Genomic DNA, 16,857 nt, shown 5'->3' with positions numbered 1-16,857 from the left:
GAATATATAAGCCAAGCTTGAAATCGATTCCAGCTAGAGCAGCTAATACTTAACTCGGCTCATTTACACTCCTAATTGCATTATTTTTTCTCTATAGTAAAGACATGCATGATATATTCACCCACAATTAAGATGGTTTCGAAGAGGCAATGCAGAGGGACCACAACAACCTCATTAAATTTTGTACCAACCATATGAGTTGTCAATTGGTGGGTAGGTGTACATTGCAATCTCATCTAAGCATCATAAATTACACTACCTAATTGAAAGAAGAAAACAGGAAACAGTAAACCATAAATTTGAGAGTCCTTTAAATAACGAATATTTGTTATATGACTTTTGAATCATAAATTTTTATTACTTCCAACCGACGAGGAAATCACGGCCAGAACAAAGTGCTAACTCTAAATGGCGGCACTCGCAGTGATAGAGGAAAAGATAAGGGACAAACAATCCTTTAAACAACATTTAACATACAACGAGAAAGAACTCAGAAGGAAGAATGCAGTATGAATCTTGTAAGGACTGCGTTAGGAACCCCCATTAATGTCCAATGCTTAAATTATCATTGCCACAACTGCTACAACCTCTGCTGCTTTGTGCATTTAACAGGGAATCGAATGCCACTTAATATACAACCATTGCCCTGTTCACCCAACTCGGCTATTGGTAAAACAAAACAGAAATCGTCAAGATTTTACAGCAACAGATGAGGTTGACGCCATGTCTGATAACATTGGTCCACACTTGAAGTAGTGAACTAGAGTTAAGGAAGAGAATTTAATAGATGCATAAACAGGAAATACGAGATGGTAGTGTTCCAGCAATTACATCTAAGAAGAATAGTTCCTCTGAGCAATAAATTAAAATTTTTTGGCTACTATCAATCTCTTAAAAATCATGATTGACTAGCTACCCAATACTCGAAAGGAGTTTCTACAGACCATCTTTCATACTTAGAGCATCAAGACGAACGATTGCTGTTTCTTTTGGCTAACAGAAGTTCAAAGACATTCTATGCGCATGCGCTCGGACGTGTGCATGTGGATTGGGACGCATATATGCATGTACATGTGTATATGTACATGCGCGCGCATGTGTGCATGCATGCGAGAGAAGAGAGAGGGGGGGAGGGGAGAACAGGAGAACCCAAAATTGAACACGAAGCTCATTCATTGTATAAATGCCTACACAACAGGAGAACCAAAAATTGAACATCCAGTATGATACCATCATTTTTTTTAGTGGAATCCACAATGTACATCAAAACTTGGCCCAAACATATGGCATAATCTTCTTGAGCTGCACCCATGATTCCAAATTTGATGTTCTCAACTCTTGAACCTAATACTTCTGCTGACACTGGTGTTGATTCCAGTTGACTCACCACCATATGGACCAGTAGGCTTCCTAACCTCGCGGACTTGCCCTTTCCGTCTGATGACTGCTTTTTGGTGCTTAATCTGAACAACCAGACATGGGATGTTGAGATATTAAAAAAAAACTGTGGAAGATGCATTGTGATCCAATAAAATAATTCAAACTCACAGCAGTTACCTTGTATTTCTTTCTTGGAATTTTTGTAAGCTTCTTCCGAGGACGAGTGAGTCCTCTATTCTTCTCCATCTGTTGCATAGATTAAGTATAATGTTTCAGAGTTCCAGATTACCTCATAGGTATTATAAAGTTCGACCAAGACTGAATGAGGAGCACCAACCTGGTATGTGATCTGCCTTTTACCATCTGCTTCTGGTTCCACTGATGATAGAATGGCTGGAGTTCTGTGACAAATGATACAGCATGATGTGAGAACTACCTTTATAACACAGCTCACTATACGACAAAATGGTAAGCTGCAGTGCAATTTTTAATTTTCTAGAATGGAAGTATACCTTGAATATAGCTCTGCTTTGGCCTTGAGTTTTTCAGCCCTTTGTTTTTTTACCTCCTTGTAGAATTCATCCTCAGAGCCTATGGCCTCACCATCTTCTGAGGCATCAATATTCATGGGATTTCTGTCAAGACTACCATCTTCAACTGCCATATCATCATCATCCATAGGATTTGCTCCAGCCCTTGCAAGAACATGGAGCTCATGTTTTCTCCGCCTTTCTCCAATATCGTCTCGCTTGGGCAGGTCATCATCACCAGAAGTAACCTTGAAGCAAAGTGGTTTGACAGAAGATGTGAATATTACGACCCTCATAAATTGATAACAAGAATGTATCAGCAAAACTAATCGCCATATAATATATAATGTAAATGCCCGGACTGGCTGAATATCTGCTGGTGAAACATAAGTTTCAACGAAATGGATAAGAAGCCAAGTCTCATTCCCTTCTAAACAAGCTCTTCTACATGGAGATGCACCCCTCAATTTTCACCCTAGTACATGACTAGGATAAGTACACAAAATCTAATGAGTATATCTGTAATAAATCTACTCCAGAAATTCATGATTTATGGAATCACCGACATCCATCAAATGCTCCTTCCCCTTACACAAAACATGTGCATCTTACATGTGCCCAACACCAACCAGTACATTATACTCTGCCGCGTAAAGAACAATGCCTAGCACAGATGCGCACTTGGACATGAGGCTATCTCATTTCCCTTCTACAAATATACACTTCTTTTTAGCTGAATCCTCTTTATATTCACTCTCTAAAACAGAGGAATTACAGCAAATCCTCCACTAAACAATCATAATTGATGGGGTTGTTCCTTCCTCTTGAATGTGTAAAGCATGCCGATGCTCACTGTGCCTATGATGCTAAGCTTCTCATGTAGAAGCTGGTTAGACCATGAGTTTCATATTTCTTCTAACTGATCTCTTTTACCAGCTAACTAGGACCTTCCAAATTCATTCTATAAAGGATGAATAACAAAGACACAGGAGAAATATATCTTTACCATAAACGCAAATACCCAGTGCAGAACCATGCACCCAAGGTCCACAATCTTGGCAATAGGAATTATACCAGTTAGGTACTGGTGTGGTACAGTGTCGAGCCAAACCATACATACAATTGGTGCCGAGATGCATAGTAATTAAGTACCGGTTCACTGCTGTTTGCCTTTTCATTTATTTATTTTTTTATGATTATTTAAAGATTTATGATATTCAAATTATGATTTTAAGAGGATTTTAAGTTATTGTATTTCATATTAGTACCCTAGAGATCGTATGATTGCTTAACAAATGCAACCGTAATAATTAAACATAGATTTGTAACTTGGCTCATTGATGCAATTTCATTGTATGCCCTAACTTCTACTATTACATCTTTATTTTAACTGTTACCTTCTTCTTAAACTCTTTCTTTTGACTTTTGCCATCCTCCCCTTACTTTAAGTTTCTTTGCCTTCATTTTATATATTGACATGGACTACATTATCCTGTTATATAGGCAGACATGACACCCAAAGGTCTAGTTATTGTCTTGCTCGTAGGCTTGCACCTCTCTATATCTCTCTAATTCTTACTGCCTGATTTACAATAAGCACCTACGAAAGAGTCACTAGTCTGACCAAAACAGTATTAAGGTTTTCTTAAGCTTTCGTTTTGCTATGCAACCATTGATCCATCAAGAGTTAAAAACATTATAGGAGGATTCTAAGGTTTCTTATGACAAAAGAGTATGATTGAGGTACATTTTGGTCTTTGAGATACCAATTTGTAAGCGCTTTCCTTCTCCAATCACTAACCATGAAAAGTGTTTTTATTTGATGGTTCAAGTAACTGACACAAAGCTTGGACAATGGTTAATTGTTTTGCTTAAAAGCATGACATACATTCTTCAGGGTGGGCAAGATTTTTATTCAAATATTAAATGTTGTGGTTATAGGTATTCAATAGTCGCTCTTCTAGATGAATTGAAGAGAAAACTATTTCTTGAGAATTTATATGAGATCTACATGCCCTAGTCTGTCATTATCTACAAATTTGAAAACTGATTACGATGAAAACCATCTTCCTTTCCATGCCTTTTAATTAGGGCATAAATTTTAATTGTTTATCGTGAACCTAATCTTGAAATAAAATATACAAATTCTTCCTCACAAAACCCACTGTCCATTTCACAATTTTTGAAGAGAGAATGGCATCTTGTGGCCTTCTCTCTTTTTAGTCATGGGATGGCCCAAACTAACCAGAACCACTCCAACTGAATAGAATCGGGTGGTTTGTCTTGGTTTGGAGTAGTTCGGGCCGATTCGCACTGGTTCCCGAACTAAGAAACCAAACTAGGGATAGCAACAAGTCGGGGACCTGTACCCATCCTATACTTGCCTTGGAGGAGGGCAAGGCACGATGGGTAGAGTTAGATGGGGTAGGTTGGACGAATTGATTCAAGTAAAACTACAAAAATTAATTTTTTTTTTCATACAAATCAATTTTTTGCCTTGGGGAAGGGATTTGTGAAGATTTATATATATCCGAGTCAGATTCGGGGCGGGTTTGACCATTACTCGTACCCTCCCCAGATCCATTGCGGGTCAAACAAAACCCACCTTATTAGGGTAGGTCGGATGCCCAATGGAATGGAGTAAATTGCCACCCCTAGACCGAAACTCACCTTATTAGGGTAGGTCGGATGCCCAATGGAACGGAGTAAATTGCCACCCCTAGACCAAACCAACTTGGTTTGTACCAATATGAGTTTGTACGCCCCAAATTGAGCAGTTCAATATGGCTTGGCAGACCATGCATGCACTGCGCCAATCAAGCGAGGCCATGCACCTAAATTCTCTTCTTTTAGTCAATGCACCTCTTCATATTTGCCGTCTACAAATGGCTCTAAAAGAAAATTAAATAAAATCAACTATGGAATACATTTATCTGATCTACTTCAAACACTAAATAAATCATGACCATATATTGCTCCTCCTTGACTATCCTACACGTGCAGCGCATGCTGAGCACTAATCATAAATAACCGCAGAAGGATAGGGAACCATTTGTGCTAACACAATTTTTCAGGATGCAGTTACTTTGACAAGAAGAAAATTAGAAAAAACAGATCCAAAAGAGTAATAATTCTCAAACAGTTGAAACATAAGCTGCAGATCCTACATTAGTATGTAGTGAAGTTGCATTCACATGAGAAGCCATTCAGATTTACACTGTGGTAGCTAATAGTTCTAATACAAATTTAAGAGGGATAAAGAATTTTGTATTGTCCACATGGAACATGGCTATTCACATGTTCATGCATTCTGAACACTTCATATTCTTTATCTTAGAATAAAGATATCATATTTTCTTTTCAATTATTCGGTGAGTTCCATAACTAGGAATCCTCATTGAATGATGTGGCAAGTGAATTTCTATATACTTTATTATATGATCCTGTAAACAATAAGTAAACCCATAGTATATGCACAATAAGCAATAATAATTACCTTTATCAATGACGAGCATAGATTAAAGTTTCACTTTCAGATTTCATCTAATTTTTCCAACATTTTCAGCATGCCCGATTTAATTTCGTTAGCATATTTAGCTTCAATTACCAACTTAATCAGCCATATCTATGGTCGACCATGCTCACAACAGTTGTACCCTTCACAGGATCGCTCGAATTCTTTCTAAACATGATTAAAAACGATCAGTAGATGAATGATATATATAAAAAAAAGGAACAGATTTTATATAGTCATGTTCTAAATCTAGATATCCAAGTAAATAAAAATTTGACGCTATTAATATGAGTTCCTGAATTAGTTTTTTAGGCAAATTGGACAAGCCAAGATGTGGAAGTTATTGAATGGCATTAACTCCTTACTGCAGATGAAAATTTTAGAAACACCTTGGAACTGAGAGAAGCTTCCCAAAATACAAGTTAAGCTCTTAGAAACCTGGAGAAATTCTCAAAATACGAGTTAAGCTCTTAGTTAACCAAATAAGGTTCAGTTGTGAAGGTGGCATAAAGAGGCTTTCAGAAAGAACTTAAGCCACTTGGAACAGAATGTGGGAGTGAAGTCCAAAGCAGACCGATACCCTAGGCAGAAGATTAGCTGACATAAAATGCCAATGGGTCGGCTTGTGCCAATATGTTACATGTACAAGTGCTGACCAGCAAGTTTAGTCGACTTCATAGAAGAATGACCAAACATTGTATTCTATTCTTATTAGTTAATGGTCTTTACATGCACTTGGCTTAATAGTACAATTATGGATTGGTAAATAATGTAATTTTAGCTGCATGCAACACTTATTAGGAAGATACAAAAAAGAATGATAAAATAGGTGCCTCCCTTGAAACAAACACATCAGTCCTGCATACAGTTTGTCTGATCTCTCTATTTGGGTTTACAGCTTAACTACTCCATGCCATTACCTAGCATTTTGTGCTCCTATTTTTCTCCATCAGATGAAGTTTCTTAAAACCAATCAATCAAAAAAAATGACATGAACACCACATCCAAATGAACTGATTTCATAGGATCATGTTTGCCAGATAGAATAATGTTCGAAGATCACAATATATGTTATTCATGCAGATTATACTAATACTAATATACCCAAATTAACTGCTAAAAGGACATATTATGTGCACTAAACTTCTTTTTATAAAAAAAGAAAGAAAGAGAAGAAAGAAAATGAAAGGAAAACAAGTCATAAAAGTCTCCCCATAATAACAGCAACCAGCAAGGCAAATGAGAAGAACAGGTAAAACAACTATAAATTAAATATTACATCTCCACAGTTCAAACAGCTTTGGTTTTTTGTGTTGCAGAATCATTTGATCGTAATATCTAAACAAAATGTTGACCAAATGACATGTGAACAAAGCATAAAATATTCTGTAATCATATTTGATTATTGAGTTTAACTTGCATACCTTTGACCTGTTTACTTTAGTAGCAACCAGTTGAGATAGTTTATCCGTCTTCAATAAACTCGCACGACCATTATTCATGTGATGGCCTATTGCATTCTGCTGCACCTCATCATCAAAATCATTTGCTGCTCCTAGAGATCTGTTTAAATAATAAAAAAATCTGATATTAGAAAATAAAAAGATTTAACCTGGAAATTTTCTATTCGGACAGAAAAACCATGCATATTTATGCTTCCATATCCAGAAAAAAGTACCGGTTAACCGGCTTCAGAGTATGATTTTGCATTTTTTCAGATTTTGATCTGGTGAAATTGTATATGCCTTTCTGCTTCAACTTTTCTTCAAGATTTGCTCTTACTTTAAGCATTTCCAAGCTTTGTAATCCAACTCGAGCATCCTGTCTTGTAAAAACTTGCATCTGTTACTCTAATTTCTTTATCAAAAAGCCAAAAATAGACTTAAAAAGGTCAAGTTCCATGAACAACCTGCTGTTTCTGATCGGCACTTCCATTGTGATTATCCTTTGAGTCGACCTTTGCTAATTCAGTTGTTTCATTCACCTGCAGTATCATCAATGATGAGTTTGAGGAATAGTATACGTAATATTTACAAATGGTTGCATATTAAAGACAAATACCAATGCGGCTTCATATGGTTTAGCAGATTGGCCAGCTGTTTGTGGTTCAGGTTCTAATGGAACACTTTCCCCGACCAGTCCATTACTGGAGCCATTTGCAGAATTATGATTGACAATGTCCTCAATTTGGGATGGAAGATTCGCGTCAATCTGCTTCACCTGTTCAGAAAGATGTATTAAAAAGGTGGCACCTGAATGATGGCAGAACGTGCCACCACTTATTAGTTACTTCTAGACATATGAAACCAAAATTCATAACAAGATTTCCATGTGCTAGCTTCTGAACAAGACATGTTTCAAATAAAGAAAAATATATAAAAAGAAGAAGGAGAAGGAAAAAGAATATACAGTAATAAAATGAAATAAGCTGACTATGACAAGACATAATATTTCATTAGAAATTAAATGAACCTTCTCCACCAAGTTCTTGATCTCCACCAGCCGACCTATTACAGGATGATCTCGAACAGGATGCCCCTCTGACTTGAGAAGAAGATAAAAACTAATTGCTTGGCAATAAGTCAACAGCAAAATCTGTTTCACCTCCAAATAGTGCATAATCCCGTCAGCTGTATCTTTTCTCTCTCGCACCTTCAAAAGACAGATATGCATCAGACAAACAAACAACTGGACACAGTGCATGTTTTGAACAAACATGCATCCATTCTATAGCGTCAACATTTAAATCAATAATCACTCACCCCCTCAAGAAAATTTTCTTCCAAGAAAGAAATAAAGGGAAAAAATACTTTATCAAAATTTATTTTCTTCAAAGATATTCAAATGAAAAAATACAAAAAAAAAAACACGAGTTCATATATCTAGAAAAGTCATGAATAATGACACTGAACCAGATGATCACAGCAGTCCATATGTTTTCGTGTAAGATTTATCACATTCACAAGAATCAGAATGTTTGAATAGCACCCAATGCATTCACCTTAATCAATTGTTGAAATAGACTTTTCTTCAACTAAAAAAATGCCACACCTAGTTTCCAAAATAAGCGAACTAGATCATGTAAACTCTTGAATTATATTATTAGAAGGCAAGATAGCAGAAAATATAAAGCTTCCAGGCATAATTGGATAAAATTGATTACATGCACAAATTGTCAAGATATTGACCTAAACATGAAATTGATATGCATCAACAGATTCGCACATGGATAACAACTAATTGAGCATTGTGAAAACGATTTTCACAATTTCCATACTAATTGAGCATGCTCCCCTTTTAAGAGGTTCTAGATATAGCAGCCATTGAATGAGTAAATCAACTAGTCATCATTCAAATTTTAGTCAACTTGGACATAAAACTATCGATGCAAGTGGGAAAATAAAAAAAAAAGAATGAATGCTTTCCAATAACTACATCTTCACCCTTTTAGTAGTGAGGCCAAATAAATGGTTTATACATCTAAGTACCTCCAAACCCACATCCAGCAAACATGAAAGAACATAAGGAAACAAAACTAATGAATCTGCGAAAAGGAAAATATTTTTATGATTTCATTTAATCCACTGGCTGATACTAGAATATCTGAGGGAGGAAAGCACAAGATAGCACGACATGCATGAGAACTGAGGAGACACTGGTAACATTTATTAATTGTAAGAACTGAGGAATGATATAGCGAGAATGAAACATTTTGCAATTACCTTGAATAGAACTGGTTTCACTTTTTGAAGTTGGTCAAATGCCTCATTCAATTCTGAAAGCAAGCCAACTAGTTCAGGTGCAGAACTGCAAGAAAAGAAGAATATGATGACACGGATCCAGAATACATATAATGTATTTATGTACGAATGCAAGCATATATGTACTTATGGATGGTATCTAATAAAAAAAGAAAAATCAAAATTTATTTTAAATATATAAACTAGTTGTAAAGAAAAAAATTCCTCATTTGACATGCAAGGTGATTTTTTTATTATTTTTGGTGTGGCCGCAAGTACTATGTTCTGTCATCCCTTCCTGGCTTCTTCATTTTAGAATCCAGATTCAGAAAACAGCAACCCCCAACCCCACTTCAAGCAGTGCAGGGATGAGGCTTGCAAATGTGGCAAACAAGTTTTCAGCCAGTCAATTCCACCTTAAAGCCACTTGATCCTTGAAAAAGTAGATCCCTCTTGAGTCTTGACTCCTTTAGAGAAAAAGAGGTGCATAAAATATTCCTTCCACTTGAATTAGTCATGTGCATCTCACATGTCATGCAAAAGTTCTTTTAATGGAATCACAGTTATTCATTTAATATTTTCACCATGAGATCATAGAGTCCAGCTCCATCGTCATGGATCTATCATGTGCACAGGACGTAGAAATAACATTTATTTATAAATAAAATCACGGTCAATCACTATCATCCATCTTTTTAAATTAGGCATATGCTGACAAGCCATGAAAACAGGATAAGTTAATTTTTATTAACATAGATTAGAAAAAAATTTATTAACATAGATTAAAAGGTCATTACCCAATTATGTTCATGATGATCCAGAGTCCTAGGAAGGGGCGAACTGCAGATAGATCTAACCTTAGGTATTTTGTTACACAAAATGGCTGCCCCAAGACTAGAACCGGTGTCGTTGCACTTATTTTCTTAAGCCTTTATAATTGCACCAAGCAATGGCCCCTTCTTATCAACATGGATAAGGTGTCATATTCTTTGCTGTGATTTTTTCCTCTTTAAGAACCCCAAAAAAAAAATTAACATTAAAATTCACGAGTGTCCTTGTAAGACCACCTCAATGACCCTCCTTTGGGTATGAAATGCTAGTTCAGACCAGTAACTGCCTACCCCAGAGTTGAAGCGATCCAAAACATCTAAAGCTAATGTAAGATCTGGCAAAGATAAATTTACACCTATACATTCTCAAGCGTTCAAAATTTGTTTTCCAAATATATATCCCAACATGCATTACCCAATCCTGAAAGTTGACCCTAAACAGTTGGTGCAAGACCCCATGGATACCATGATGACATTCATGATGATTGATGAGGTGGAACATGATCAACTGGCATGCTAACATATAATACCCACATTGCTGTTGAGAGGGATTCTCGCAAATATTCAGTATAAGTTACTCCACCTCATCTACTACGGCTTTCAAAGAATGATGAGAGCCGAGGCTAGAGGGAGAAATGTCATCAATTTATAATTTCCATATCATAAGTAATGTGAAGATGTCATAAAGAGATGCACTAAATACCATTTTAGTGACCAGCAACTGCCCCAATGTACACCTGTTGGACCCATTTATGTTTTCAGTGCCTTGCACTCCTACTCCCACACAAGGTGAGGGGATCAAGGATTTCAAAAGTATGTCAGAAGATTAATATTTAAGTTTTTATCCTCGAGCACATGCCAGAACATGCACTTGCACAATCCCCTTCAAGATAAAGGTCACTGCCATCCATAAGTCAAAGCCAAATATTAGGACGAAAAACACAAAATTTATTTTTTTGTCAACCAAGATGAATTTAAGGATGTGACTAGCTATAAAAACCTATGCATACAAGAATCTATGAAAAGGGGAAATTTAATATGTCATCAGCAAATTAGTCTGGCTAGGACACATTTATTTCCTATTTATTTGCTTATCTTGTATAATCTTCCTAAAATGTAGGCACTCAAATGCCACAAGCACAAAAGAAAAAAAACATATTTTCGCATTATGATAGGCTGTTAAATAGATTAATGAAACAAAGATAATCGAAGTATTCATCAGCAAAGAAGGATATTATGGCAGGACCAAGATAAGGGGATCAAGGTAAGCTCAACCTACCTTCCAACTAGCCTTGGCCAAGAATTTCGCACCAATACTAACAGTTTGGTATCAAGTCAACAAATTGTCATGAAAACATTATTCCATGCATTAAAATAAGATTGCAAAGGTAGAAGGTTAATGGGTATAGGAAACACCAGAATTTTTTTAATGATGTCTCAAACACTTCTAAATTTGTTAACTAGGTCAAATGTGAACATCTTCATTTGTGTTTTTTCTTATCATGTCAAATACAAATGCTCATAATAAGATATTTTAAGTCAAATGCAGAACCATATATTAAGTGTTGCAGCAAGATTAGTGAAACAGGAAAAATTTAATGCACAATATTAAATGCGCTTCAAAAGTTTTATTAACTCTCAGGAATCGAATTTGTAACAAAATGACCAAATGGTTCATGAACTCAGGCAGGCAGCAGATTATGTTTGTTAACTCAAAACATTAATAGAAAAAGATGTGTTGACTGCAAATATATGAAGTTTGATAAGATTGGACAGTAATGTGGAACAAAAGCGTACCTGTACACAACATCCATTTGCTCCTCCTTTGACAGCGCACTAAGATCTTTCTTAATCTTCTCATAGTTCTCAAAGGGATTATCTTCAAATGCACCATCCACATCAACTTTACCCATGATTTTCTTTCCATCCAAAGCTTCCTGTTTTAAAATGTCTCTTTTATGAGATAAAGCTCTAAAATTGATAAAAATATAAGAACGCACCAAACCCCAGTTTAATATTTTTAAATTGAGTTTTAAAGTTTAAAAAGCTCTATATATTACAAGTATTTCGTTATGCAAAGAGATTAGGTTACATTATGCTTCATCCAGCTAATCTTTGTTTGAACATCATTTCTGTTCCAAATTGTAAATCCAAATTATGTTCACACAGTTGTATCAGCAACAGGAATCTAAGTGCCTCGCAAATCATTATGCATGAAGAATAAACAAGACCATTTCTTGTTTTAATAACAAGAATAATTTATAGTCATCACCTGAATGGTTTTGTCCCATTTATCAGAATCACTTTCATCATGGTCAGCCTCTTCAATGCCAAAGTCTTCCATTGAAAGAGACTTTGCCTTCTCTCTCTGGATCTTCAGAACCTCAGCCTCCTCTTCCATGGGAAAGTCTTCATCACTCGATTGAAGCTTTAATTTAAAAGAAAAAAATGATAACAAAACTTGAAGACCTGAGTCAAACATCCCTGAAGGTACTTATCTACAAAGGATGAATAAGTTATGCGAAGAAGTGAACAACATCCCATACCTCATAGTCAACATTATCGGCATTATAATACAAGTTCTTTTTCCTACCCCATACAGCCTTCTTTTCTTCTTCCTCCTCTTCCTGATCATCCATTTCATCTTCTCCACCTCCAAACTTCTGCTGTAAATATTTTGCCTGTCTTGCAACTATATACCATTCAATCAGAGAATGGATGTATAATTAGTCCTCAAAATCCATATGAGATCATACAAAGAGCATATTAGACTCAAAAACCATACCATTCAGTACATGACTTCTTGATAAGAACTAAGTATTACATATCATGTTCGTTAGTCATTACGGTCTGCTACTACGATAGAGTTATCATGTTAACCATGCTGACATTTTGCATGCATTGACATGGAAAGGGACAAAATCTACAGAAAAATGCTGCATCTACATGCTAAGAAATGCCGCCGTTCAATTCTTACATTATATATATAACAGTTTTTGACTGTTTTATACTAGTACACAAATATAGTCTGACAATATGCATAAAATTTTTAACCTAAAGCTAGAATCATAAGTTATCCTACATATATGCGTGATTACCATTGTTAAGCAAGAACTCTACATAATTTCAGGTAATTTGCCATACAAACCATAAACCAGCTCAAAGTTCATGATAATATGAGTCATCCTAACTTCTTTGGCCCAAAATAGAACAATGGTTTTGTAGCATTACCACATTGAGTCTATAAACAGGGCCTTTAAAATTTCAAATGCTCAAACCTTTGAAACCCAAGGTTGTCTTGCATCAGTAATCTAATCTACATAGGTTATAATTGACTGCAGAATATAAGCACTTCATTCCAGTATAAGGAGACAAAAAGCCCAAACAAATAAGCATTTGATATGTTTGATAGGCTATGCACCACATGGAAATAGTTTATCACTACTAGATAGTTTAGGAAGGCCTCTTCAATGAAGGCATATTTTAGTCCAAGAAAATTTAAAAATCCAAAGTTTAAGCCACGAAATAAATTTTCAGTGTGCTCTAAGAAAATTGTTCTCCATAAAATTCCATGTTTGCTCGTAAATTAATGAATATAATAAATAATAAAACAACCAGGTAAAACTATTTATGACCAGTGAGATGTAAAGCAACACAACAACAAAGTATTCAGAAGCCATTTTTTCTTACTTTTTGCAGCAAAGCCCTTAGGCCGAACATCGTCATCATCCTCATCATCATCATCATCGCTTTTGACATCATCACTATCATCATCAACACCACCCTATTAACAGGTCAAACAATAAGAGGAAATCATAGCACAAGTCAAAAAACATGTCAGGAGTTGGATAATAACTAGAATTGGCGCATTTCCCAATAAAGGCATTGGCTGCACATAACACCTCATGAAAAAACTAAATAAATCTAATTCTTGTTGCCACTTTATGAAACACATATTTTATTATATACTAGGTTTTGAGTTACCCTGCTAGTAAGCAGATAACTAATTCTTTGATCTTTTTTATTCTAGAAAGAGTTAAAACACAAAACTGTAACATATAACTACTAACACAGATCGCTTGACAAGGCAACTGCAAATGGAACACTACGTGTTGAGTGCATGACTTTTGCTACCTGTGATGCTTCATACGAGCATGTATGATGCATTCAGAAATTAGATGTTTAAATAGCTGCATGCCATATCTGATGCTACTTGATCAAGTATATAGAGTGCACCAACTTGCACAAATATTATAATTGTTATGGTGATAGCCACTTAGCAACAAGGTTTATGTTTTCTTCTCATATCAAGCCTGGTCAGCGGTTGAGATAAGGCAACAACTTGTTTCCAAAGTTCCATGAAACTGGAAAAAGAAGAATACTCAAAGAAAGATAAAATGCTTTAGATCATGATACTTTAGATGATCGGTCAACATGATCATGCATGAAATACAGCCACAACAAACTGCGGCGTTTTTTTCCTGGTCATAAAAACAAAGACACAAGAAACAACAAAATAAGAGATGTTAAACCCTCACCATCCCTTACCAGAATAAAGTTCTAACAACCCGTCCATTCATGCCTATATTAGATTCATAAAACCAATCACATTCGCTGTTTATACCAAAATTCATAGAAGAGCAGAATAATTTGTCACAAGTTTAATGATAGCCTTTTAAGTTCCCATACAATTAAGTGGGTAAAGGAATAAAAAGAAGTTAAAACTCACCAAGTTAACTTCTCTTTACACTCAAGTTTTTTCTACAATGCAAAACAACAGCAGAAGCAGCAGCAGCAAGAATTATCATCTTAAACACAGAATTTATCAGCTCACCTCAAAATCAAACACGGGTTCCTCTAAATCTTCATCCTCTGAATCACCTGTCACAATCACATAAGACATAAACGAAACATACCAAAGTTAATCGCCATATGACATTTTTTTAACCCATTTGAAAGCAAAACCTAATAATTCTTAGCAATGTCGCCACCTTCATCGTTGACGTCGAGAGGAATCACATCTCGCTGCTTATGAACTGCAAATTAATTTAGCACAGAGAATTAATTTAAAGAAATAAATCAGGAGACGGAAAACGGAAAAGGAAAAAGAAAAATTGCTCCTTTTTTCCCTTACAGGCGTCAATCTCGTCGTCCATGTCGTCCTCCCTAAAGGCGTCATCTTTGGTGTGGCTTTTAACGGAGCTTCTCGCGGCTTTTCTCTGCCTTTTCGATCCTTTTCCCATCTCTCTGAACGAAGGGAAGAAGAGAGAACTGATGGTATCGTTCGCACTAAGACCGCGGCAAGGAGAGAGGGGGCGGCAGCGACAGGAAGGACGCACGGCGGGCGCAGAGAGAGATAGAGAGAAGGAAAGCTGCGGCGTCGGCAGAGGCGTTTGAAGGGCCGCGCCGCTCGACGGTGGCGGGGATGGCGGTGGCTGAAGCGAAGAGCAGACTACTAGCCCCAATTCACTCGTCTTCCTCCGCGCCCAAAACCCTACTTGGGGTTGTATAGCCCGCAATAAATCCCAAGACCAGGGTAAAGTCGGCAAAAGGTGCCGACTTTTTCTGTGTGAAATTTCTGAGAAACAATATTATGGATCCCACGTCGAATCTCAAATTACGTGTAAGCTCGAGTCAAGACTCCTTGTCCTTATATAAAATCGGCAATAGGAATCTCAAATTACGTGTAAGCTCGAGGCAAGACTCCTTGTCCTTATATAAAGTCGGCAATAGATGGTCCTTACTTTATGTTGGATTTGTTGAGGATAATTTATTCATAAATCCTTCATGAATTATGAGCAATGTTTTGTAGTATGATAAAAATTATTAGATACAAACCTTCTTTTTAAATTTTTAATTACTGCTAGGTTTATAAGGGACGATAGCCATAAAAGCTGGCAGTAATTGCTTACTTCACTCTAGGTTCGGATCCCTCCCGCCTTAAAATGGCTTAAAATGGAATTGGGTCTTGGCAGGCACTCAATCTATTTATTGGGTTAATAATGCACTCATCCATCATATAAGTAATTCAGTCCAATTGGCCCATTATCCCAAATATACATGCAAGATATGGTACAAACAGTCATAAAAAATTATTCACACATCAACCTTGATTTTCTTTATATTTCATGCACGTCTTGTAGGGGTAGAGCATGATTTTCTTGGGAGGGGGGAGTAAATGAGAGATCAAGAAAAAATATTTATACCAAGTCATGCACAAGGAAATATGTTCAAGGTCTTTTCTTTTGCTCTATGAGCTCCATCCCTACTTAAAAAATCTGGAGACTTTTTAAATAATATCTAAAAAAATATTAAGAAAAAAGTTAGGGAGAAGCTTCGCTATTTGGAGCAAGCTAATTGCTAGTTTTTAACCCTTCTACATTATAGATAATATGATGAGAAAAATAGAATAAAAAAGCCTAAGGTAACTATAATGTTATAACTATTAATGGATGATGATAATATAATGATAAAAAGAATCTACATTTATTTGGATAGCCATCTTGATGATGTTTGATTTTCATGCATATTGCAAAGAAGTTTTCTTTCCATATAAAAGAAACCCTTGGAGTTAATTTTTTCTGACCTTTTTGGCCTCAACAAATAAATGTTGGCAATTTTTTCTCTGCAGAGGTGGATATAATTAGGTTTTTATGTGCACTATTCTATAGCTACTTTGCTAAAGAACTAATGTATAAACCTACTACCATGATCAATTATACTTTGATGCCTTATTGTGAGCAAAGTCTAGCCAAAATTCATTCCACGTGACTCTTTATATTGCTTTAAAATATTAAAGTATTTTATCATTACTAGTATTGCTTTAGTAATCTTATTATGAATAAGTTTATGACAATTATTTA

The 16,857-nt window shown here is 35.9% G+C and overlaps 1 protein-coding gene across 1 annotated transcript; it reads right to left on the bottom strand.

Annotated features, from left to right (window-relative positions):
- Positions 1–1,145: 1,145 nt before the first annotated feature.
- Positions 1,146–15,501, bottom strand: LOC103708016 (something about silencing protein 10). Its single transcript, XM_008792770.4, has 17 exons — positions 15,129–15,501; positions 14,986–15,030; positions 14,829–14,875; positions 13,685–13,778; positions 12,541–12,686; positions 12,267–12,422; positions 11,792–11,931; positions 9,147–9,231; positions 7,897–8,076; positions 7,486–7,644; positions 7,334–7,408; positions 7,103–7,245; positions 6,849–6,987; positions 1,893–2,158; positions 1,718–1,781; positions 1,558–1,626; positions 1,146–1,463 (listed from the first exon to the last, which is right to left on the bottom strand). Exons 1-17 carry the CDS (start codon positions 15,235–15,237, stop codon positions 1,332–1,334), a joined length of 2,049 nt encoding a protein of 682 aa, XP_008790992.1. The 5' UTR covers positions 15,238–15,501; the 3' UTR covers positions 1,146–1,331.
- Positions 15,502–16,857: the final 1,356 nt, after the last annotated feature.

Source organism: Phoenix dactylifera, chromosome 3 (assembly GCF_009389715.1).
Source record: "Phoenix dactylifera cultivar Barhee BC4 chromosome 3, palm_55x_up_171113_PBpolish2nd_filt_p, whole genome shotgun sequence".
Taxonomy (NCBI): Eukaryota; Viridiplantae; Streptophyta; class Magnoliopsida; order Arecales; family Arecaceae; genus Phoenix; species Phoenix dactylifera.
This window is presented reverse-complemented; position numbering and strand designations above follow the sequence as displayed.

Bases quoted from the DNA above. Each gene is read 5' to 3' on its own strand.
- LOC103708016 (XM_008792770.4), bottom strand. From the start codon at position 15,237: ATGGGAAAAGGATCGAAAAGGCAGAGAAAAGCCGCGAGAAGCTCCGTT. The intron at 12,687-13,684 runs GTAAGAAAAAAT...AATGGTATATAG, and splicing joins TAAGGGCTTTGCTGCAAAAA to TTGCAAGACAGGCAAAATAT. The intron at 7,246-7,333 runs GTTGTTCATGGA...TTTACAAGACAG, and splicing joins GTGCCGATCAGAAACAGCAG to GATGCTCGAGTTGGATTACA.